The sequence below is a fragment of the Seriola aureovittata genome, chromosome 9 (assembly GCF_021018895.1).
Source record: "Seriola aureovittata isolate HTS-2021-v1 ecotype China chromosome 9, ASM2101889v1, whole genome shotgun sequence".
Lineage (NCBI taxonomy): Eukaryota > Metazoa > Chordata > Actinopteri > Carangiformes > Carangidae > Seriola > Seriola aureovittata.
Window position 1 is genome coordinate 2,136,671 of NC_079372.1, and position 24,544 is coordinate 2,161,214.

Consider the following 24,544-nt stretch of genomic DNA (forward strand, 5'->3'; position numbering starts at 1 on the left):
GCGTTTATTTTGCAGAGTGAAATTTTGCAATCATAACAAAACCTTGAGTCTGCTGTTATTCTATAATGATAACAATGACTATTGACTGATAATAATGTTGGTAAGGCTTTTGTTAAATGTAGGTTGCTGACCTATGCTACCTCACAACGTGTGGAAATATCTGCAGCTGACACGCACCACGTACCGCTTAACAGTGACTGACATGCATTTGAATTTTTGAAAACATCACCCCCTTTTATATCGGGGTGGAACAAGGCTATGGTTCACGTAAGATGCCACAGACAGTGCCGCTTCTCCTCCTCTGTCTGTGGTGTATATCTGTACGAGTTAAATGGAGAACCTACGGTGGTAAATGTTGTGAGGGGCCTGAAAAGTAGAGGAGTAGAGAGATAACAAAAATGACAACAACAAAAAAAAAAAGTTTCCCTTAGAAACTGGGTCAAGTTATAAGTTACTGCAGCAGTGCAGAAAAAATGTATGATTCCACTTACTTCTCTCTTTTTGTAAAGACTCTTTTAAACGGAAAGAAACAGAACTTGACACCCAACTGATTCTCAGCTGCCACCCGTTCTCAAATCCAGAGCGAACAATTGTGTGCAGCAAAGACAAATGGAAGCTGTAAAGCCAAAAATATGTTCACTGTAACTGCTACATAAAGCGCATGAAATGTCACGACCAGAGCATCATCAGTGGCCAATAATGTGGTCATACCGAGCAGATGGCGCGAGTGAATGTGTGTGAAGCAGCTGGACACGAGCATGCAGAGGGTAAATGATGGTAAAAATCACTGTGTGCGAGTCAGTTCACGTACAGGGTGGAGGGTGTGGCAGTATGTGTGCTCATGTCATCCTACCTTGCCTGTCAGTGGGATGCCCTGTGTGGACATAGAGGGTCTGCTGACTCTGTCTGATGGCAGCAGTCAGGGGGAGGTCAGCCTGCATCACCCACTCCTGGTTGTTGCCGTTGACAACCGTCTCCGTGGGCATGGCCAGAGAGTGACGCTTGGGCACGTCCTTGGTCAGGGTGGCTAGTGACTGTTTGGCCTTAAGAAGGTAGATAGACAGCTGGAGTCAGGAAGAGAGCAAACCCACAACAAGCAACAGCTATTTTTGCCTACTATTGGTATATACTGGTTTGTGAGTGAGTTGGTGTTATTCTTGTTTTTATTTAAGCATATGTTGTTTGTGTGTGCACATGTGCATGTTAAGTTAGGTATCCCAAATCCTACTAAACATGCAGATGTGTGACTTCTCCCCTGGGCTCCTCATGTGGTTGTTGTCTCATGAAAAATGCAGCTGTGTTCACATTACTCTTTTCTTGTGTGGAATCTCTCGCTACAGCTCCTCAGAGCGCTGAGGAAAAAGAAATGGACAGAATATCTGGAGGAGGTGTTTGCTGTTTTCATCCTTTCAGAGGTGGAAGTTAGAGGTTGGTGGCATGTAAAAATGGAGAAATGGGAAATAATGAGGCTTTTCTTTAAGTTTAATGAACACATTTGCTCTGTGGAGCCTCGCCACAAAGCAAAAGTCACTGCCTTTTAGCAGGAACAACAATGAGCTCCTGGAGCCTTGGGAGATGTGTTTGTGAATGTGTACTTTGTGTCTATCAAAAGATTTATTTTCTTTGTGTGTACGTCTTCTGGTTAACCCTGACTCGTTGGTGTTTTACAGATGCTTGAAATCTTGTTATTCTGCGACTTATATCATCATGCCAAGCGACGGCAGGCTGCAAATCAACACTGGCACAATCAGCTTCATTTCAATCATCTCTCCCTGGTCAAACGATTCTCAATCACAGCCTTTGACATGCAAAACAGAATTAAAATCACAAACCTTTGCAGTAACCATTAGTTGTCAGAATATTGACGTGTTTTCCCCCAAGCATTCTTTTATTTTTTTTTTGTCAACTAGAGCTAAAACACATTCAGATCAATCACAGCAGGAATCCATGGGGTCACCAATGTTAGGATCACTGGGTGAGGGACTCCGTGAGGGACGGCTGAGGGTTAGTCAGTCACGTGCAGCTGAGGAAGGGGCTTTCCAAGACGACAATTAGGTCACAATTAGGAGAGATTTCCAAGGAGTGGGAGGGTCAAGAAAGGTCAAGTTTTAAAGTTGGAGGGGGGGTGGGGGGGCCCGTCTTACCGCCATGACCCTAGAAGAGTAGTCCCTGTCCGCAAGCCGCTCAAACACCCGGAACTCCATTCTCTGATTGACACAGTTACTCATCTGGGGGGGTTGGAGACATGAGGGATGGCTATACTGTATGTTCAAAAGCTTTCTGCGTTTGATTAAAAGCAATACACCCAAAATAGTGCATAGTCACAGACAGATGTAGCGTATACCCGTGAAACAGTAGTGAATTTGTGCTTTCTTATCTATCATTTGTATTGTTTGCAGTAAATATCTTTTCCCTGTTCCTGTCAGTAGTTTCAACACTTGTGATGAATATGTGTCTGAGCCATGATAACTGTACTCTGGTACAATTCAGTATAAATTCACTATGCTTCTATCTTTCTGACCGTCCTGCTGTGTTTTCTATTGGCAACTATATTTCAAAGGAATATCAAACTCAACAACCCTAAAGAAAGACATAAAAGTTTTTCTGTTTTTTTTTTTTTTTTTTTTAAAAAAGCATTATGGAGGCGCTGTCAACCCGTCTGTCTTTCTGTCTCACCATGGCCAGTTCAGCTTCCAGCTCCTTGATGCGGTTCTCCTTGAGGTCGAGCTGAGAGCGCAGCATCCCCGTGTGCTCTGTGGCTTCCTTGGTCTGCCGCCGCAGGTCCCACTTCTCTCTCTCCAACAGGTCCTTCTCCTTGGCCAGTGCCTTCACCGCATCCTCGCTCTCCTAGTACACACAGAGATCCTGATGGCTTGGCTCACATATCAAGCACAATTGAAAAACAAACTTCCAGGGGAAGACGACAGACTAAAATACTTTTTGAAATGATTTCATCTCCCTGAGTTCATCTCATCATTTTTTCGGTAAAGAAGAAAAACACATCATTAAAGTGGAACAGGTTAACAACATTACAAATACCTGAACATGTTATATTGATCTTTCCAATAGAAACGTCTCATACTGTGGCAGTAGCAATGTAATCATCCTCACAGTCACACAAACATTTAACTTGTCAATATACAAAAAGTAGTGTGTATGCAAAGGAATTCATAGCATGTTCATATGCAGAGAGATCGTCTGTTGTGCAGTGTCCAGTACACACATCCATAAATATTCTCATCCGCAGCATGCTCACACATTTGGCATGAAAGTATGATTCCAAGAAGCAACACCACTGTAACTGATTTGGTTCTGTTGGTTCGTGGACGTCAACATTTTTGTGCTATGAGAAAGGAGACTCTATGTAATGATGTTTTAGTGCACGCACTCGTGTGTAGCCTATATCGTCAGAACGCGGCTGCCATACTTTTCTGTGCTGCTCATAGTTGCGTATGAAGTCGCGGAGCTGCTCCTCCCGGCTCTCCAGTGTGGCATAAAGCTGCTGCATCTGGTTCACCAGGTCTGCTTTCTCCGCCTTCAGACGCTTACGGTCCGACTTCATGGCTGCAAGAAAAGGATGAAAGAGAGAGAGAGGGGTTGTTAGCTAACATCAGAGACCACAGAGACCTCCGTTTTAAAATGTCTGTGTTGGTGTGTGTGTGTGTGTGTGTGTGTTTGCATGTATGGCAGAAACAGAGCATGTGTTGAGTGTGAAAATGCATACATATACCAGTGGTTGGTGGGAAAAATTCTTTAAATTGCCAGAAAAAATAGAACCTGAACAGTTGAGTTGTTTATCATAATTGAGAGAAAGGAATCATGTGTACATCTGCGCTGCCTTCCCAGGTTTTTTAAAGGAGCGATTTTAGCAAGTGAAATTCATTATGACATTTGCTAAGCTCTCTCAAAATGACAGTCTGGTGTTTTTTTGTTTCGTCAAAACACTTCAGGATACAGACATACAAATTAGCTGCAGAGATGTAAATAAAATATGAAATTTATTTAAAGGGGGCACACACACAGACCTCGTTCTGGTCTGCTAAAATGCTTTGAGCTTGTTTGTTTCTTATTTCTGATGATATACACTATAGGTTACTGTATTAACTGGTTTGTCCTAAAGGCCAACATAGGGTTTTAAAATACATCAAATGCTGTCTTTCTGAATCTAAATACGAAAAAAAACTTGGCAGTGTGTGTTGTCCTCCAGTCCGCATTGTAGCAGTTTCTTCATGCATAATAAGTAGGTTATTAAGCACCTTCAGATAAGAGGCGTTTTAAGTAAAAACATTAAATACACCTGCTGTTGCTGGTCTGATGTGGCGTGACTGCGTGTTGATAAAGAAGTGAATCACACATGAACCCTCCTGTCAATCTCCTCCCCGCTGCTGGCTTCGTTAGAGGCTGGGTCTCTCTTTTCATCTATCTCTCTGCCACACACTCTCTCTAATCCTCTGGCACTTCACCCACGCATCGCGATAAAGAATATGGTTCAGTGTGGTTATTCAGAGAAGCTCTAATTTTCTCAAAGACAACATCCCCCTTTTCTCTCCTCTGCATCTGCCTCTTCTCTTGCTTTTTCTTGAGCTTCTCTCCCTCTTCATGCGAGGCCGTTTTCCAGACATCTGCTATGAAGCTGAATTTCCCTCCAGCTATATCACACTGACAATATATGTTTTATTTACATTTTGTGTATTCACACTGTGTCTGTCCACCTTTGTCTTTTTCACTTTGACATCTATTTCTTTACAGCACAGCAGCTCTGACTGCTGGATGTTTCCTTACATCACACTGTTTTTTTTCTCCTCTTGATGCTAGTTGTCAAGTATTCACCTTTCTTTTTGTTCTCTCTGTTTTACCCCTCTGAGCCAGCTGCCTGTCATTAATTAACTTATATCACAGGCTGGTTAATTGCGTGACATTCACAAGTTGTGTCTGGGGAGGATGCTCAGGCAAGTGCACTTTTACAAGGACAGATTCATGCTCTCATTTCCTCTCTTTCATTTCTCTCCTGTCACCGTTTCATATCTCCCCGCTTCACCCATACTTTGGAGGTGGAATCCCCAAGCCAAAGGGATAAACTGGCTAAACTAGCCGGCGTATGAAGACAAGAAACATCCCTTATTGGCCAAGAGAAACAGGAAACCTCCCAGCACCTGCCTCAGGAAGTGAAATCAAAGCCGTCTTTGAGATGAGCCAAAAACACTGCTGCTGCCTCACATCCTGCACCTGTGACCGTTGGCAACTTTGACCCTCCTGGTGTTGGATACAAGAAAGCACTCACTGTGACTCTGTGAAAGGGATCTTTTTATGAAGGCAAATCATGTTTGCACTGTTACTTCCCATTTCAAACCTATGTATAAACACGTTCAATGAAGAGGAATAGTCCTGGGACTCATTGCAGTTACATCACAGTAAAATTGGGTGAGATGAAGAAGCACTAGCATGTCTCTCTCTGCTGACAGCCATATTAATGGCTAACATAGTCTGGCTCGGTCCAAGCCTCCAAGAATTATTACCAGATGAAACAAGAGTGAACCACCTGGGAACCGTACAGAGCTGAGGCGAACGTGTGTGGAGCTGGAGGAGGAGGAAGACATGGAGAGGAGGCTACTGGAGAAGCTTCAATATAATAGTGATTTCATGGAGGAATGATATGTGCGCAAGCACCTACCTTCTTTCTTGTTCTGCATTCAATGAATATATTTAGTGCATTTTGAATATTTGTGGACTATTTTTTCGATTATATCTACAGTGGATATCCAGCGTGTGTAAAACGTGAAACAGCGGCTGTCTGTGCAAAATTGTAGGTGCCTGCATGCAAATTCAGATACCCCCGCCCGTGCAAGCAGGAGAAGAGCAGATCGGGACTCTTGCAAAACAAACCTTCACTATCAAAGGTCCAAGCTACTGTTCCCACGTTCCAGTGGTAAAAAACAAAAACATCTGCCTGTGTAACACTCTCGCTACACACTCTCTAAAATCTGCATAAGTGGTTTTTAGCTCACTACACAAAGCCTCTTCTGCTACCAAAGCCCTTGTGCTTTTAAGTAGTTTAATGTGAACATCTACTATTGTAGTGCGCTAAAAGCCTTTGTCTGCTGGGCTCTTTGCTACTGGAGAGCTAAGATTGCCTGCAATGAGTGGGCCAGCTCATTAGATACTAAACAGGAACACTGGACTCCTCAGGGAGATCCCACTGGCTGGATCCAACCCTGTATTGAGATTAAGTTAAAGTAATAGCTTTGCATTTTGGGAATAGACTCACTAGTTACACACACGTTCAGGGAGAAACATAAATATATATTCCATTAGGGTAGATATAGATAAACAATTACTGTATGGTGGTCAGGATGACAGCAGGAGGATAGCATAGAAAAACTATGCTTTGTGTTAGCAACATGCTGAGTGTGTATGGACAGTAGAGCAGTGGATTATACTCCAGGAGGGAACATTTCTTTCATGTTTTGATGCTTTTTTCCTGCTGTGAAAATATGTCACCACATGAATCCATTTTGTTGCTGACATGACGTCAAGCTGACCACAGCTGCTTTTGTTTGTAGAGAAGCACACTCCAACTTTTAACAGTTACCTGTAAAGCCTCCGATGATCAAGGTTTGATTCTGAAAGGACGAAACAATCCTCCAACCTGAACGACCACAGAGGTCGTTTGTCTCTACTCTCCGATATGACCCATAGGAGTGTAACCTGAAATAGCACCCTTATGGCGGCAGGCGTACTGGACCGTCGCTGTCATGGTTACAATAACTAACACGTGGTTAAGCTTATGGAGCGGTCACAGTTTGGTTAGGGTTAGCCTAGGTAAAATGGTAAATCTTGTTGCTCTTCGTACAAACCACCTAACTTCCTCGTTTGCTCCCGCCATAATTACTACAAACAATAAAATGGAACTATGGGTCAAATAAGCTGCTTGCACATACTGTCTTTTTTTTTTAGGGGAGGGCCGTCTCCAGATGATTTGGTGGACTAGCGCTGTCAAATCCATCTAATTGGCTGGTTCACACAGTCTGAGCCTATCACTGTGGTATGCTTTTCACATCCCAGGGGGAACTGAGGAATTGATGTCCATATCATATGCATTTTTTTTTTTATGTTTTTCGACAAATGTAATATTGTGTTTAAGCAAAGACTGCGGTCCAAGCAAGTTCTGTTTGTTTTCAGCAACAGACAACAGGATCACAAAGACAGACCCACTTATCAACACCCCTCAGAAAATGATGTTCCTCACATTAGTGAATGAAGCCACTCCACACTGACACTACTCCACATAACTTCAGCCCTAAAGAGAAGGGACAGGCTTTTAGTCGGCTCTTAACATAATTATTTGGGGAGAGAACAAAAGAGACATCAGTTCATTGGAGGGAGTCCATTGTTCATGGTTTGGGGTTTTAAATCTGCCAGCTGAATAATGAAGTAGGAGCCTCAGAGCTGCTCACCTCCTCAGTAAAACAAACTCTGCTTTGGTGCAGTTTAACAGTCTTTAGTGTAGAGCAGCTAATGTGACTCCTGTATCAGTCTTCTTTGAAGTCATAGTGATATTAAGACATTTTCATGAGAGTTAATCAACATTTTAACCTCAATCTACAAACCTGACAATGGTATTCAACCCTTTTTATAGATCTATGCAAAACCTATCCATAAACATTGCTCACTAATAAGTGATCTGCAGAGGTGTTTGTGAATGAGTGTGTCTAAGCTATTTAAACAGCTGCACTGATATCAGCGAATCAAGGGGAGAATCATACATTGATCCAATAACAGCAACTCGTTACTCAACTCTCTGTATTCACCAGAAAGGCCCCCAGAGAGCCCAGACCTCCGCCTAGGCCAAAGCCAAACAATGGACACCAGGCTTCCGAGAAAAAAAATCTAATTCATAGTAAATGATGAGAATCTGACCCAAAATGTAATGGTTTCTTTCCTGGCCCCATTCCTCCCCCAAGTTCAGTGCAAATCGGTCCAGTTCCTTTTACGTAATACTACTGACAAATAAACAGACACGGGTGAAAACATAACCTCCTTGGTGGAGGTAATTAACCGGCGCTGTCATTTGTAGAAAGGCTGAGCCTAATTGTTCAGGTGCAAGCAGTGTAACAACACTGTAACAAGCAAATGCAAAAATGAGAACTGCAAGATAGGTTCTAATACAATGGTACTAGTACAATGTCTCTCCGATTACTGAAGTACCTTTGATTACCAGTAGGGGCCACTGTGATCCAAACACGCATTCTCATTTGAGACCATCCAATTAGAATAAATTGGGGTGCATATTGAAAACAAATCTGCCCTCATTACCTATCATGATGAAGCTTCTGCCAAAAATTAGGAAAAAAATTGCAGAAAATTTGCGAAAAACACACACCAGCCCTCAGTGATTTTCCCAGGTTTCCAAAATTCAATTGGAGTCTTTCTTTAAAGTTAATTTGTTAAAAAATAAAAGAAAAACTGCTGCAATTACTTTAATGTTATCAGGTAAAGTAGCCTGATGAGATTTGACAGCACTTATGTGTGTGTGTCTGTGTATTGGTATTTAAACACCTAGTGAGGGAAGGCCTTGTAGTCAAGGACAGAGCTGCTTTCTGAATACGGTGTAGCGTGAAATGACACTAAACAGAGCGGGCAGACTGTGCTTTGATGATACATAGCTGTCTGCTGCTTTCATTTGAGCTCTGGATTGACTGGGAGTCCCTCAGTGATAGTAATTACCCAAAGAGGAAATAGCTAATTAAAAAAAGCAGAGAGAGCCAACCATACTTTGAAATTTCATTAAACACAACTTTGATGAGAAAGTCCACATAAGACTCGGGTAAACTTATAAACAATTTTGGACAGCAGTCCAGCTGTGTTACTATAAACTCCTTCACTTTAGGCTGTGATTGCCAAGACAGTTTGAGTTCATTGTCATTTGTGTACTTAGAGGTGGGGGGGATGAAATGACTCCAAGCAGTAGCTCTTGGGTTGAGTTGAGTGCCCACAGGCATCATAACAAAACCTGCAATTGTGAGTTGGCAATTACCCATGATTACAATTATAGTTGTAACAGGCTGATGTCTGGCACACAGTGGGAGTGAGCTCAGGCCTTAACATTGAAATGGTGTGGGCATCACACCAAACAAAGGCAGAGGGGGAGACAGAGGAAGAGAAAGTGAGGAAGCAAATGAAGAGTAACTGGAGAGAAAACAGACTGAAAAGTAATGCTCCTCTCTGCGTTCTCCATTTTGTATTCATAGGCAAATCTGCATGTAATTTAGCCGCAAACCATCTGAACTGAGGTAGGAGTGGCACCGTTTCTGTGAACTATTCCCAAAGTAAACAGGTATCATCTCAAGTGGCAGAGAGCAAAGGAGGGGATGATGCATTTCTTTCATGCTACTTCATCACTCCAGCCTTTTGCTTTTTCATCCAAAGCAGAACCACAGGAAAATAAATAAATACAAACTAAAAACACAAAGCTACTCTGCTTCACAATAATTGTTGGTAGCGCTTCAATAAAAACCCCCAGGGCGCTTCAGTTCTCCAAACATTGCTCTCACTCTGTCGGAGCATTTGGTGGGATGTTCACAATATGCCAGCCTTGTGAAAACTGGGGGAAATCAAATAGAGTCGACATCTTGCCTCCAATCAATTGGAAGCATATGGAAATTGCTGCAGTTAATGAGGTATTCTCAAGAACATTTGGCCTGTTTTTTTTTCCACCAGCAGTCACTTTAAAACCCAACTATTTCCAACTTTTTTGCTGTATTGCAAACCTTCCAAACACAAAAAATAACCAGATAACAAATGTTAATGGCTTTAGGAACAAGAAAAATATCAGTTTCTCTAATCCATCGCAAAGAAGCCGTGGACTTAAAGGTGCCATGTGAAAGATCTGGCCAGAATTTTAGTTTAAAATGTTCAAAAAATGAACTGACACTAGTATGTTATGGAGCCACAGTGATGATGTCATGACCAAGACCTCCATCTATTGTATTTCAAAGATATCTACTGAAATGAGCATGCTAACCAACTAGCCGTGTCCCTCCCCATGTTGTAATACCACTTTATGACACTAGATGCTGTGTGAGTCAGTGTAGCGTCTAGTCTGCCCTCAGACCCACGAAGAAGAGGAGCTTCCTCCACAGCTTGAAGTTACGGTACAACTCAGACTAAAAAATAAAAAAAGACCTGCTGACGAGCATCACAGAAATGCAGAGATAGCTGAAGCTCCTAGAAAGTAACACAGTAACACCTTGGAGTATTATTCCTGCACAGAACAGATATTGTCTATACTGTCATCTTTTGCACATCCTGCTCAGCAGGAGTTTTGTACATAGTTTTTTTCATTGTTTTATTAATATGCATATCTATGTATATTTATCTTTTTGACTGTTGCAGTATTTTACCTTGTTATTGTTATTTCCTGTTAATATGTTTATTGGATACTGCACCAAACACCAAGCCAAATATCAATAAACCTTATTCTCTGATTCTGCCTTTGTGATGATGTCATCATCCCTTCCTCATGCTGCTGTAGCCTGACACCTATGTGTCATGCAGTATCCCCTTGCCTTCATATTTATATAGGTAAATAAAAACATACTCTGTGCATTACAAGTATTCATAAATTGTTTCAGTGCTGTCAACAATTTTAACTATCAACAATAAACGCACATATAAATAATAAATTCTAAGGGACATGGGGAAAACAACAACATGATTAACTGGACAGGGGCGAAGGTGAAATGCTATGGAGGTGGAGAAAGTAACACGATCTTACACATTACACCTTTACAAATAGTTTGTTTTTCATAAAACATTTGGTCATTGCCTGACTACCATTTTAATTTTCTCTTCATTGTAACCTCATGCTCAACATGTCTGTGACAGCCCATTAAGATGCTAATATACACAAATAAACTTGTCTTGTCTCGACTTTAATGGTGTCAGAATATTCATAGAGTCACATATTTCAATCTGCTGGCTGTCCTGATCAAAATAAACCCACACAGCACAATTATCACCAGTTCTGTTCAGCACCATGTGTGAGTATCTGCAGCACAGAGCATGAATGCATTTGGTGGAAGCAGCTGGAAAAGCAACACAAACACAAGACAATGGGATGACAGATGTTTTTTTGCTTGGAAACAACTGTAAATATTGATGAGGACAAAGCCAAAATTCACTGGCCGCTACCCACCACATGCAAACATCATAAGAGGAAAACACTGGCCAAAACTGTTGCTCGCCTTTCATAGCTGTCTTGAAGTCGGAACAAGCCGCTGTGTCAGTGTATGAAGACGGAGTGCAACGACCGTGGACCAACAAGAGTTAGGAACCAGCTACTGCTGTACACGCAGGTCATGTAGAAAATAACAATAAAACATATAAATAATTCAGAAATCTTGCTACTTTCACCACTGAATGCAAATGTCATTTTTTTCCATGGGTCAGTCTCTGGCCAAAAGCTCCACTTGTACATCAACTTCTGCTCTATTGCTGAAACACAGCTCTGAGGCTCAAAACAGCAAATAGCAACAGGAACGTTCTCTCACTCAGTTAGCCTCTGGACCGACTCCAACAGAAGCAAACTTGAACATGACAACAGCCAATTTCCTGTTGTCCTCCCACATACCCAATCTTAATTGCAGACAAGATCCACCCTGCTTAGCGTTTCTGGACCTTGTAAGCCAACCAAAGTCCCCTTTATAAAGCTTTCATTAGCTACTGATGACTGTGAGTGCCTGCTGGGGCTGGTAGAATTTGGCCTTCATTAACAGGCCTGAGTCATACAAATGACTGCATGAGCCAGTGTGCAGCCTGCTCAACCAGCCAAACATCCAACTGAAGACGAGATAAGTATTTATTTGATGTGCTCCGTTCTACTCTGCCCTGCTCTGTTTTGTTTTTGTTCAGTTCTTTCAAAAGACACTGGCTGCAAATGTCAAGTGATATGTCGCAGTAACAGAATCCCCTGACAGCGTGTCATGCGGTTTGTCTGAAACCAAAATGGTGGTTTTGTGCTCTGCCTCATTCCATGGGCAATAAGTCTTTGAAAAGAATGATTCACTGCCATGCTGATGACATCTCTGCTTGATGGCCTGCAATCCACTGTGCACTGTCTGACAGAACTTCTTCATTACTTTGCTCTGTGCACAGACTCTGTGAGGGCAATAGGAACGTCTATTCCCCGTTCCCATTTTTACTCAGATCTGTAAAACAGATGCAGACCGCTAAAAATACTGTGCTTGTTGCTCATTAACTGAGAGGAACTTGGACTATACATTGGTATTCCATCAGTTCTGAAAACATCATTATGGTTATTTAGATTGTTAAGGCTCTGTCCAAGGTGCTCTCTTCTGCTAATGAAAGGTTTTAGGTAACCTGTTGTCAGAGGGTTAATGTATATTTTACCTATATTTAAACATTAAAACAAATCTTTCATTGCAGCTAAAAGAATAATATTTCCTATTTATTCAATTCAATCCACATATTTGTCCTTGGCAAAGAATTAAACATCCATATTTGGCACAGTGCTCTAATGAGCACTTTCAGGTGGAAAAGCATCATTATTGTTGAAAGTTGAAACAAGGCACCACGTTAGTTTAAATAAGCAATTTGCGAGTCAAGATGCAAGTCTGAATGAAGTCTCTGAATGCTGACCATTAAAATGACACAGCATTTGAACATTTCAGTGCAATGCTTTCATAATTAAATATTCAGAGTATGTGGCCATGCAAAGCCTCTCACTGTCTTCATTGGTTTTTTTTCAGGTGAAAACACCAAACGTGTGACAATGATTTTCCTTGTAAGTAAAATCTGTAGAGAGGAAGTCTCGAGGAAATCGCTTCACAGAGTTCAAGTCCATGTCAAGGCTTAAGTCCTTATTTTTCTGAAGTTGATCTTAAGTCTTAGTCTAAAGTCTACAGCTGGTGATTTATAAGAATCCCAGAGCTTTTAACGGTGGAAACACTTAACATTTAGTTGAATTGTGAATACAGCTTTGCTCAGATGATACAGTGGAGCTTCTACAGACCAGTGTGCTGTATGTACATCAGGGTATGTGGGCAGTGCAGCGTGATTTGCCTGCAGTGTGGAGCGACTCTTTTTTTTCAATTTTTTTTTTTTAAGTCATTGCATCAGTGTCCTCTCTCACCCCCAAATACCACTTCATCTCTCGAGCGGAACACATGCTAATGGTCTGTAATGCAGCTAATGGGCAGCATTAACCACAGTGTTACAGACTCTAATGTTAACATTATGGTGACAAGAAAAAAAATGCCCTGGTTCCAAGCCCTATGGAGCACAATGCAGCGGGTTTTGTCTCACCGTGACTGAGGAGTAGCGAACAGAAAACCTCCAGCAGCTGGGAACTAAATGATTACAGAATCTGTTGAACAGGAAGTGGGAATTGCTGCCACTTCGCATACTTCTAATTTTCACAGGGCAAACCCGCTCACACCAAATTAGGGCTTTCTAAATTTACACACTTGTACAAATATAGGCAACAGTATAATGAATAGAATTGTCCGTGCTCATTGTGAATTACAGCAAATTAATATGTGTTTAACTGTTGAATAGTTTCTTAGTGTGTGTACTTTACTATGTTGTGCATTGTGTTTCTTAACTCTGAATAACACTGAATGTGTGTTTTCTTCTGTTTTTAAGGTGCCCCTCAAACATCTGAGCAGGAAGTAGAGATCAAATTGTTCGCCTTCTAGACTCATGTACAACAAATTTTTGTTTGATGAGCATAAAAGATCATGTTGAAAGAGAGAGAGGGAGAGAGAGAGAGAGAGAGAGAGAGAGAGACAGAGAGAGAGAAAGAGAGAGAGAGAGAGAGAGAGAGAGCATGAAATGCAACAAAGGTCCCTCTGCAGCTGCAATTAAACCAGGGACATTGTGGTACACATACTATGACCACTAGAACATTAGAAGGGTCCAAAATTAAGTTCTATTATACGTATACAAACATACACTGTTGCTCATAAAGTTGGAATAAAATATTTTTTTACCTCTTTCCATGAAATGCTTGTGACAATGTGATTTATTTCATTTCACCTGGGTAATTGGGACACATAATGTAATCATTGCACCTGGTCAAAAGTGATTACTGATGCATTTAAATAGGAATAAACAGAAGATTGTGTCTGAAAACAAAATTATTCTAACTTTATGGGCGACAGTGTATATTATTAAATTATATTATATCATCCCATCTAAGTCCTTTCATCATTCAGAAACCAATTAAAAAAGACCCACTAATACAACGTCCCTTTGAAGAAAGTCTCTGGGCCTTCTATCTCTTGCAGCATCACTGCCCATATATTATAGTAATGGTGATATTAGAAATAACACACAAAGCTTCTTGTTCCCTGGCGAGGTGCTTACCTTGCAGGGCCTCCTTGGCTCTGTCCAGCTCCTGCTCCTTCTGAGCCAGCTGCACACGGAGTTCGGTGGCGGAGAGCACGTCGGCTGAGCAGCCTCCCTGGGTCTCCTCCAGGTCCTTACTCAACATGTCCTTCATCTGCCTGAGCAGGTGCACCTCCTCCTGGAGCTGGGCCACCTCCTCACGCAGCAGGACTACAACACAGAGAAGAAAGAAAGTTTTACCTGGCTGACATCAAATCATGGCCCAAAATATTCTTAGGAAAAATGTGTGTGGTTTTGAGCTTCAACAGTGAATCCGTTTTTAAACCTCAGTAAAAATGTAATTCCAGTAGCTAGGGAAGGGTCATATGCATAATGAAATCCAATCTCATACAGGTACATTTGCTTTCAATAGCAACACGACTGAGGAAATGGTTATGTCTAAAATGCAAAATCGATTTAACACCACCATAGGAGGTTATGGTTTCATTTGTAATTGAGATAACAGCAGTGCCAAATTACTGCTGGTAATGAGCATCATAGGGGTATGTGGGGTCCAGTAGATGTGTAGAGACAAGGCATTAATATTATAATGAAATTTGTCTTTGAAGCTTCCTATTGAACCTGCTCTGTGTTGTGAAGAATTATGAGGTGTATCCATTTAATATTCAGCGACTGGTGCGTTACAAAGCTCCTCCCCGGTGTTGTTGCAAAGAAGCAAACAATAAAATGAAAACAGCAGCAGAGAGAATTGATTTTGCCTCACAATCTGAACCACTGGAAATGTTTCAAAGTGCTTTTAAAGTAGCAGCAGCAGAGATAGAACTTCACTCGCTTTTAAAACAAGCCACAACAGACAGATGTCACACTTCAATTTCTCAACCCTCAAATGCTCAAAAAAAGAAATATTCAATCTAAAAATATGTCTTTTTTGCACACTGAATGTGCTTGTCTAGGTGGAGCATATGGAGAGTAATTTATATAAGAATGAGTAGAGTCCTTCTACTCAATTTCATGCATCCTCAGGGCAGAGAGGGGGGGTGGGGGGCTGGGGGAAACTGCTCAGCCCCATCTCACATGGCTCCACTATCAAGTGCCTCACATAAATCACACTTCATACTCTTCATATCCCAGCTCCGATATTACTGTCTGAAAAAATAAAAATCAATCAGAGATGAATGGCAGAACTGAGAATAGGAGACAGAATATGTCAAAAACAGACACATTCAAGGCGGATGATTATTTTGAAGTGTGAAAATGTAAAGTATGAGCCAACATACAGAGCCAGAAGTGCTTATCCAGCGATGTTAGCCAATTCAGCAAAACAGCAAATGCTTTGCATTCTGCTTAGTATCAGTAAAATAATCCTCTCATACAGTAAGTTAACTCACATTGCCCATTTTACAGTGTTTTTCACCGTTATTACACCGTGGCATGATTAAGAAAAGTGTAAGTGATCATTTTGAATATGTTGAATAACTTTACATTTCCACTAAACAATGTTAGACCATTAAAGTCCAGTATTCTCTACTTCAAAGTGGCAATAACTGAGCCCTTTATTGTTAAGTTCTATAATTATGTACTTCAGGGGGTGGGCAGCAAACTAAGAAAGTCTGTGCACTGTGAAACTACCTCTCTGTGCTTATGGCAGTTAAGTTTGAATCTTGCGTCTAAGTGCAGACTGGAATTACACCAGACCTTGTGACCCAACAGACTCTGTGACCTGATGAAGAGTCTCACCTCACCATCATCATGGTCGTTTTGATAGATTTGCTCAAAATTTGAATAGCTGTGACAGAAGAAATGTTGCCAGTACAATGGAGGGACTATTTAACACTAACACCACATCTGTCAATATTTAGTCAACCTGTCTAGTGTCCTAAAAATTGGATGGGTCACACTGGAAACTGTTTTACACTTACCTTAAAGGAAATGTCATTATTTAAAAAAAAACAAAAACATTGTCTGCAAGCAAGAGTTTAGTTTATCAAGACTAGTAAAAAAGTTAAAATAACATTTTGGTTAAATTTGCCCACAGTTGATTACACAGAGGATCTTTCTATAAAAATAAGGCACTAGTCTGTCATCTATAGAGGGTGCTTCTGTTATTCTGCAAATACAAAATACCTAATATATTGTTCCAATACTCCAACCATGGCCTAAATTATTGCCTTAGTGTTGAATAAACGATAAACTTCACAAACCCAGTATTCACTGCGTGGACATTGTAGAGATGTTCACGTCTTTTCTGTCACTCTCAAAAACATTCAGAGTATCAAATGTCACCAGTGACACATTCATTGTTGTAGTATGTTACTGACTGACTGACACCTACTATATGAATGACACATCTATCTTTCATCCTGTGGTTGGATCATGGCACCAACAGGTCAGGCTTCGCTCCTCTTACAGCTGACTCTGTGTTATACTCCCCTCTCCCCCTCCTGCAGCTACAGCTGTGATTGATACGTTGCATACGGACATCACAGACTACAATAAAACTGTGACTACAAACTAAAATGGAGGACATGTGGGGTGTGCACCTTTGTTTTACTCACACTTTAGCTCCCACCATAACCCTCACCTTTAAGACTAGTTCACCGCCTGTGCTGTAGGTATATCCGCTTCCCTGGGCTTTTGAGTGTGTTAATTTGTGTTCACTGACTGACTGAGGAAAAGGGCTGCACGCTAAATAATGAAAATGAAATGTAAAAGGGGTTATTAGGAGAAGGGTCGAGAGAAAAACGTCAGTGTGTGAAGTGTCATTACGCAGAGGTATACTTAATGGACCCGATAATAGAGCCACATTTTACGGAGCAACTGAAGCAGCAACACCCTTATTGGCAAACCAGAGAGGTGGCACATTCTGGAAAGACATGACCACAAGATACAGTTCATTGGTGTTTAAAAATCTTATAATAGTCGCATACTCAATTTGAATACTTATTCATGAAGTGTGCATGCATTGATTGCGCAAAGGCAGCAAAATAGGGAGTCATAGATAAGGGACAGGAGACTGAAAATGTGGGTTTTATCTCTAATAGCCAGCCCATAAACACTGGCTAACAATTACGGCTGATATGACCCTCACTCCCTTATAGAATAAACATACATCCTGGCTTTCATCAGCAGTTTTCCCAATTGTGAGACAAATTGCTGTAGATGTGTAGAATCTATAAATGGGGGGACACGTTACATAGTAAATTGGCTGCCTATTGGTGTCTGCTATAGAAACTGTCCATATTAATCATAGAGAAACAGCATTTACTGTAGTAATTATGCATCACTGAGCTCGACAGAAAACTCAGCCCAACTCTGACCCTTCAATTCCAGTTAAAAACTTATACTTGCTGAGTTGCCTTTAAGCAAAGATGAAGTATCTTATCCACCACCTCCACTTACATCCTGAATTCATTCTGCTCATTGCTGTCTTTTCAAATGTTGTTTCTCCTTTGAATTAAAGGCAGCTTTACTATTTCTACTCCACTACATTTCAGTTAGAAATGTTGTCTTTTTTCACCCCATTACATTTATCTGACAACTATAGTAACCCAAACCCTAAACCTATAGTTACTTTTCAGATAAACATTTCATGTTTCAAAAAATGATAAGCTAATAATATGTATTGGATTGCATAGAGATGAAACCAGTGGTTTTGGGCTTGTGACTCCTCACAAAAATGTGCTGTCAAATTTCCGATGAGTTGTTATAGCATCACCTCACAATCCCTCAGATTTATTTTGTGACTCTTTCTTGTGAAAGAAAAGAAAATACCTCAGTCAAATCCCTGCTTTCAAGCTGAAGCCAACTGTGTGTATGCTACATCTGTATGATGTAGAGAACATGCTGCACACAAATATACCGATTCTCACCATTGTCTCTCAAAGCTCTCAAATATTTATGAAGACAGAGATACGTGATGATAAAAATAAGCCTATGAAAAATATGGAGAAGATTTGGATTTTACATCCTCATACTGTTGCTTCCCGACTTCAATTAAACCCTTGCTGACTCAGTTATGTGCCAAAAACACTTGGAATAAAACAACCAGGTGGTCTCCATTCAAACCTGTTTGTTTGGTTGAATTCCTGCACTTTACCAGCAAGAGGACACTCAACATCTATCAGAGAAAACACTCGATTAACTGTCTAAATATGGCACAGTAGTTATTAGCAGAGTGCGTGAGGTGGAAGCAGATATGTTATTGTCTTCTCCAGCTTTCTGTAGGCGAGTATGGTGCTGGAGCACTCTAGATAAGACTGTCAGAGGTTGAGGGTGTGTGTGTGTGTGTGTGTGTGTGTGTGTGTGTGTGTGTGTGTGTGTGTGTGTGTGTGTGGGGGGGTGTTGGTGGAGGGGGACGTGAAGACAGCCACCTATTTTTCAATGTCCGCATAGCCTCCAGGTCGGCAAGAGGCGCGCTGTGTAGCTCTGCAGCACAAATGACAGTCAGAGTGGGAGCTTCCTGATAAGTGCTATCTCTCCAGCTCTCCCTCCCAGGACTCCATACAGCTCTTTTGTGGAGGGTCCTCGGTGCAATGGCTGCCAACCTTCGTCACACTGAAAGTGTACGGTTCATAATTCAGCATGTTCATGTATATGCAAATTGACTTAATTATCTTGTTACTTGTTCAAGCATTAAGTTTTGCTTGACATTTACATTTGATTTTTTTTTATATAGTGCATATAAACAAAAACATTCCTGTTAACTGTGTATGATACTGCACTCTGCTGCAAACAGCATTCAACAAGTTAAGAAAAGCCTATAAAATGGCCGGTGCAACACGATGGTGAAGAGAAGCCACTAAAAAAACATCTCAAAAAACATGCATGAAAATGTTTGACTTCAAAGCAAAAGGAAAACAGAACAATATTCAAAAGAATTGGCTGGCATTCATATTAAACATGGACCTTGGGTAATTTTTTGTTGAATTGTAAAAAAGAAAGTAGCCCTGAGAGGAAAAGAATGTAAATAAGAATACAATTTTTTCAGAGTGTGTTCGTGAAAGCATTCACCACAGCAACCGCCATCAAATATTACCCATCTCAACCAAGGCTGTTTTTAGCTGCACTCCCGCACAACTGTCAACAAAAACCTTCTGGCCTTAATTACTTCTCAAACATATATAAACAAAAAACAATATTTCTGTCAGAGTGTAGGATTGTGAGCACACAGAAAAGTTTGACAACACAGGGTTGTGTTGTATTTTGCAGAGGTGTACTCTGTTGCCATCACAACCACAGCACAAGCAGGGATGAGAGGATGTAACAGGGTTGGATGTTTGCTACCTTCAGCACCACCTGTTTCCCACGGGCTGGCAGAGGCAGCAGATTTTTTTTGCTCCAAAGTGACAGCTACCACATAAGTCTGACATTCAGTACGGCACATATTTATAACTACACTTAAAGGATATATAAGCTTTATTACAGCTTGGGTTTGATTTTTGTAGTTCTGGCCATTCATTCCATCAGCTGTGATAACACTGTTCCCACCTGCTGAGGTCTTGGACACTGTTTAGCCTATTGCTAAGGCAAAGTCATACAGGGCAAGAAACACAAGTAGTCCAATGATCAGAGAGGATGTAAACAAACCAACAGTTACAATAAAATCAAGTCTGGCTGCACCAATTATCTGTTATAATCACTTATTGCACTGGAAAACTGTGAGCGCAAACTACCGCAGCGCTGAAGGTCAAATCAAGTCTGAGGTAGAATCAAGAGGCCAACCTGCGGAAACAAGTTGAGAACATTATCACTATCTTTTCAGTCGATGTGGTCAACAAGTTAGTAGATAGCTGCTTATTTACACATCCAGCAGTTATCATTTCTTTCGACCTGTGTTCTGGGCCACCTGATAAATGAACAGTGTTGCTGTTAACTCTGTTTCTGATCTCCGCCAACTCCTGAAGGAAATATCTGGCTTTATACCTGCTAAATATCCACCATGTTCGCCAGCTAGTCTCTTGCTGTGTCTGTCTGTGGTTTGGTGGTCAGCAGGCGTACTGTGGGGGGTTTTTTTTTTAGAGCCGTTTGCTGTGGCCGAAGATGACGCCATGCAAACAGTTAAACTGCAGGACAATGAGCTGAAAAGCCAAGGGAGCTGCAATTCTCTGTAGGTTCATCACTATGAGTGACCTCTTCAGCATGGTCACGTTGTTTTCATACGGTCATACCAGTGATGTCTGCATGTCACTGTGGTGCTAGAAGCTTGTTGATATAGGGAGTACTTGCAGGGCTAACTACTATAGCTGGTGAGCTAGCTAAGCTATGCAAGCACGTAATGATAGTTCTCCTGGTTTCTTTCTATTTGCTCTATACTGTGCCATTTACTCCTCCCTGACATTTTGTTTTCAGCACGAGAAGCTATTTCCTTCAGTTGCTGAAGAAAGAAAGTGCTTGGAGCTAGCTTGCTCGGTCTCAAACAACAAAATAAGTTCACACAGCGTATTCAAAAGCCTTTTTGTGCCATCAACTCCTGTTTCATAACTGTCTACAAGCCATTCCTCTTTTGTGGAAAAGTTTATACTCCGACAGAAGAGGTTATCTTCAAGAGTCCTCCATTTTGGATTCTTCTTTTCTGTTCCCTCAAAGGTCAGCACTGTCAGGACGGCTTGCTATTGATGAACAGCACAAAGCGATTCCATTGAAATTTAATTATTTAGTTGCAGAATTTCTTAGCTTTAAATGCTGGTGTTAAATGTGGTGCCCCTTATAATGGACAGTTTAACCTTTTTTCTCTTTTTTTCTTTAATAGATTTGGCCAAACTGCTGGTTTGTTTCCAACTTGTCTGGTTGTCTGACTGCATGCTGTTCTAAAAAGTCACTACAAAAAGAACAATGCAATAAAATGAAATAGGACTATTCTCAGTAAAATGAAAATAATATTCCACGGGAAGATAAAGGAACAGTTAATGAAGAGAACATAGAATGAATAGTGCAGCAGTGCAGTCACCTCACAGCCAGAGGTTCTGGGTTGGAACCCCGGGGCCTGAGGCCTTTCTGTGTGGATGTGCATGTTCTCCCTGTGCCTGAGTGGATTCTCTCTGGGTACGCCAGCTTCCTCCCATTAGGTTAACTGGGGACTCTAAAGTGCCCATAGGTGTGAGTGTGTGCGAAAGTGGTTGTTTGTCTCTGTTTGTCGGCCCTGTGATAGACTGGTGACCTGTCCAGGGTGTTACCCCGCCCTCGCCCAGTGTCAGCGGGGATTGGCTCCAAGGATAAGCGGTGTAGATAATGGATGGATGGATAGAATGAATACATAATACATCAATAAAGGTCTTGTAATGCAGCATTCACAAAGAATTCGCAGAAAAGCAAATCTTTTTCTGCATTCGCAGTTTAGCTAGAAACTGTATCACCGTGATGTTTTGTGTTTTTCTGGTACTATACTCAAAATTGTGAAGAGGGAGTTTCTTTAAATAGTACCAGCTTAATGCGTTTGTCTGACTGAAGTCTTATGCGCTGGTGAAATGCCACAGGGATTAAACTGACAAACAACGACTGATCTTTGTCTCTAACTCGATCTACGAAGAATTATTTGCATTTACTGACCCCCCGTCTCCATCCCTGCGTCCATTCTGTTCTGTTTCCTTCTTTTATGATTCAACGAAAAAACAGTAAATAAAGTCTCCATCCTCTGCCACTGATGTAAATGACTACATGAATGTGTGCATTTGCATAATAGCGTCCATGCATCAGCTGACATGCAGTTGGTACCAGTGAATTATGAATCTGATCAGTGTCATTTCCTATTTGTATGATTTAAGCAAAATGGCGAGACTGTCTTCCTAAATAATCCCGCAGCCTCTGTGTGACAGCTTTGGTACGGTGGAAAACAGTCATGAAATTGTTCCAAAATATCAGCTCCTCTCTGGGGACACAAAATCTGTCATCCTTTCCTCATGACGTGGACTTAATAACACAAAGAAGACATTAAACGTCTCAGGATAAAAAAAGTCCTTTCTTCAAAAAATGACTTAGGCATCTTCCCACTGTGTGAGAACACTTTTTAGACACTAAGGTTTTAACATTGCTTTTTCTCTTGGTCCACAAAGACCAGCCAGTCGTTACAAGCAGTGCATCTCACTTCTCAGGAACACGTTACGTTTCTCTGGGGCGTGAGTGGCCCCTCTCTCCGTCTGTCTCCGTCTGTCACTCCCACAAACTCTCTCATCCTGTACCGTTCTACCCTCCTCCAGTTCCTCCTCTGCCAATTCTACAAAACCAGCAGGATTCAGAAACCAAAGTTGCAAAAGGTCCAGCAATCTGTCAAAGAGTCCAGTGGCCACAAGGCAGCTGAAATTGGACTTGGCTGGAACGGGATTGGAGGTTGAAAATTGATAGGGAATGACACAAGTGTCTAGAGGGAGGAAATTTTTAGATTGGTTCTCCCTCTTCAGAGCTAGTGGGAGGGAAAGATGGGGTGGGGTTCAATTTTTGCCTGTTACTGGAGACAAAATCAATTAACGGGCCTATTGTTCCCGCAGAATTCTCACTCAGCCAGCTCGCAGAGTGAGGACACAGAGACACAGTATAGAGCAGATGATGGCAAAATAGATGCTGCTGCTGTGACAGGCGACCCCGCTCCACCACACATGCTATGCTATAATGGACATATTATACACGTATGTATGCAGACTGATAAATAACGTGTAAATAATGGAGCAGCCGCACTAACTTTAGAAAATCTTGATAGGATATTTCCTTGATATAATAATTGTCCAATTTAGATACATTATGTGTATGTACTGCTTCAATTACTGTATGTATCCCATCAGCTGAGAAAATCAACACATCATTGGACGCCGGACTGAGACCTGAGCTTCAGTTCTACATAATCGATTCCATCCACATATATCTTCATGAAAAATGTCATATTTAATCACAGGAAAAAGCTGTAGGGAAGTGCACCACTAGCTGGACTCCAACATCATTTGTCCTCCAAAGATGAATGAGTCTGTGTACGGCAACACTTAAGTTTCGACGCAAAGCATGTTGTGCCACAGTTGTGCAGGACAAAAAAAAACAACCCAAATCAGGAATGCTTTAAATAAAAGAAGGGAATGAAAGAGCAGTCGGGGTCAAGAATGTGAGCAGCAAGTGCTTTCATGATGGGAGGCGAACAGCCCACATCCTCTTATTTGTTTTGGACTTGGCAATTCAGCTGTGGCCCTGCTTGAATAATGACATTCAAACAGATTCTCTCTGAAACCCATTCAGGGATGCCACACCGCTTCACCCCTCACAGCACTCCTTTGAAAATACCTAAAATAAATAAATTATTGATTTTACAGCACTCATGCTGACGTGATTAAGATTTTTCAGCTGATTTTTTTTTTCCATCATTCTTTTTGTAACCAAATTCACATAAAAGCAAAAACAGACAAAAATTTTCCCTGTAAGCCGCAGCGATGAGCCAAAGAGGATGCTCACACAGCAGCAGTGGAGCTCATCACACACTTTCAGCCATGTGAACTTCAATCTCCTGCCAAATTCAAAATCAGGGGGCTGCTGCCAAGGTAAGTAAGAAATAAAAGAATCGCCATGCTGTACTTTGTAATTACGAACCCTGTTTATTATCCTTGTTAAAGAGAATAATACTTAATAATTACTGATTTACTTATTTATCCGTAAAGGAGTATTATTTCTTGACTTCTGATACACAGAAGACAACATGTCTCAACCCCTGGTCCTCAGGTTCATTCTCTAAGCTTCCTGTTGCCTCTTTAGTCCTTGTGATAGAGCAACAGCTACTCCTCCTATAACATCTATGAGAATCAGCACTGTTATTCTATAGGAAGCTAACTGCAAGAGTGCCCTCAGGCTGATGCACGTCCTCCGACATGGTTCCATTTCCCTGTAACGATTATATCGCAGGGAGTACGTCGATTGCATGGATTTATTCTCAAATGCAAAAATACTTATAAAGGGACAAGATTTTTATTCATGTGAAACATTCTCCTACACACACACACACACACTCAGAGAGGTATCTGCACACAACCACACAGTACTGAGTGCATGTTGGGGTACTGATTAATGTTTGCCCTTTGCAGGCGTATATACAAACAGTCAGCAGCTGTTATCTGACCATTCTGTCCTAAAGGAATCTGTGTGTCCTCAGGACAAAAAAACATCACTGGACAAGCTGAATTACAAATCATTTTACCTTTTTGACTTTGTC

At 41.3% G+C, this 24,544-nt stretch overlaps 1 protein-coding gene across 8 annotated transcripts in view; it reads right to left on the reverse strand.

Annotated features, from left to right (window-relative positions):
- Positions 1–24,544, reverse strand: part of kazna (kazrin, periplakin interacting protein a) — a 176,159-nt gene that overhangs the window by 13,590 nt on the left and 138,025 nt on the right. For 5 of the 8 annotated variants that reach the window (XM_056384871.1, XM_056384869.1, XM_056384873.1 and 2 more), the window contains 5 exons: positions 14,386–14,577; positions 3,428–3,564; positions 2,677–2,847; positions 2,145–2,228; positions 854–1,043 (listed from right to left, as the gene is read on the reverse strand). In XM_056384871.1, the coding sequence (XP_056240846.1) occupies positions 854–1,043; positions 2,145–2,228; positions 2,677–2,847; positions 3,428–3,564; positions 14,386–14,577 (774 nt within the window). The remainder of the gene's footprint in view (positions 1–853; positions 1,044–2,144; positions 2,229–2,676; positions 2,848–3,427; positions 3,565–14,385; positions 14,578–24,544) is intronic. The other 3 variants (XM_056384872.1, XM_056384876.1, XM_056384870.1) reach the window with 2 other exon arrangements.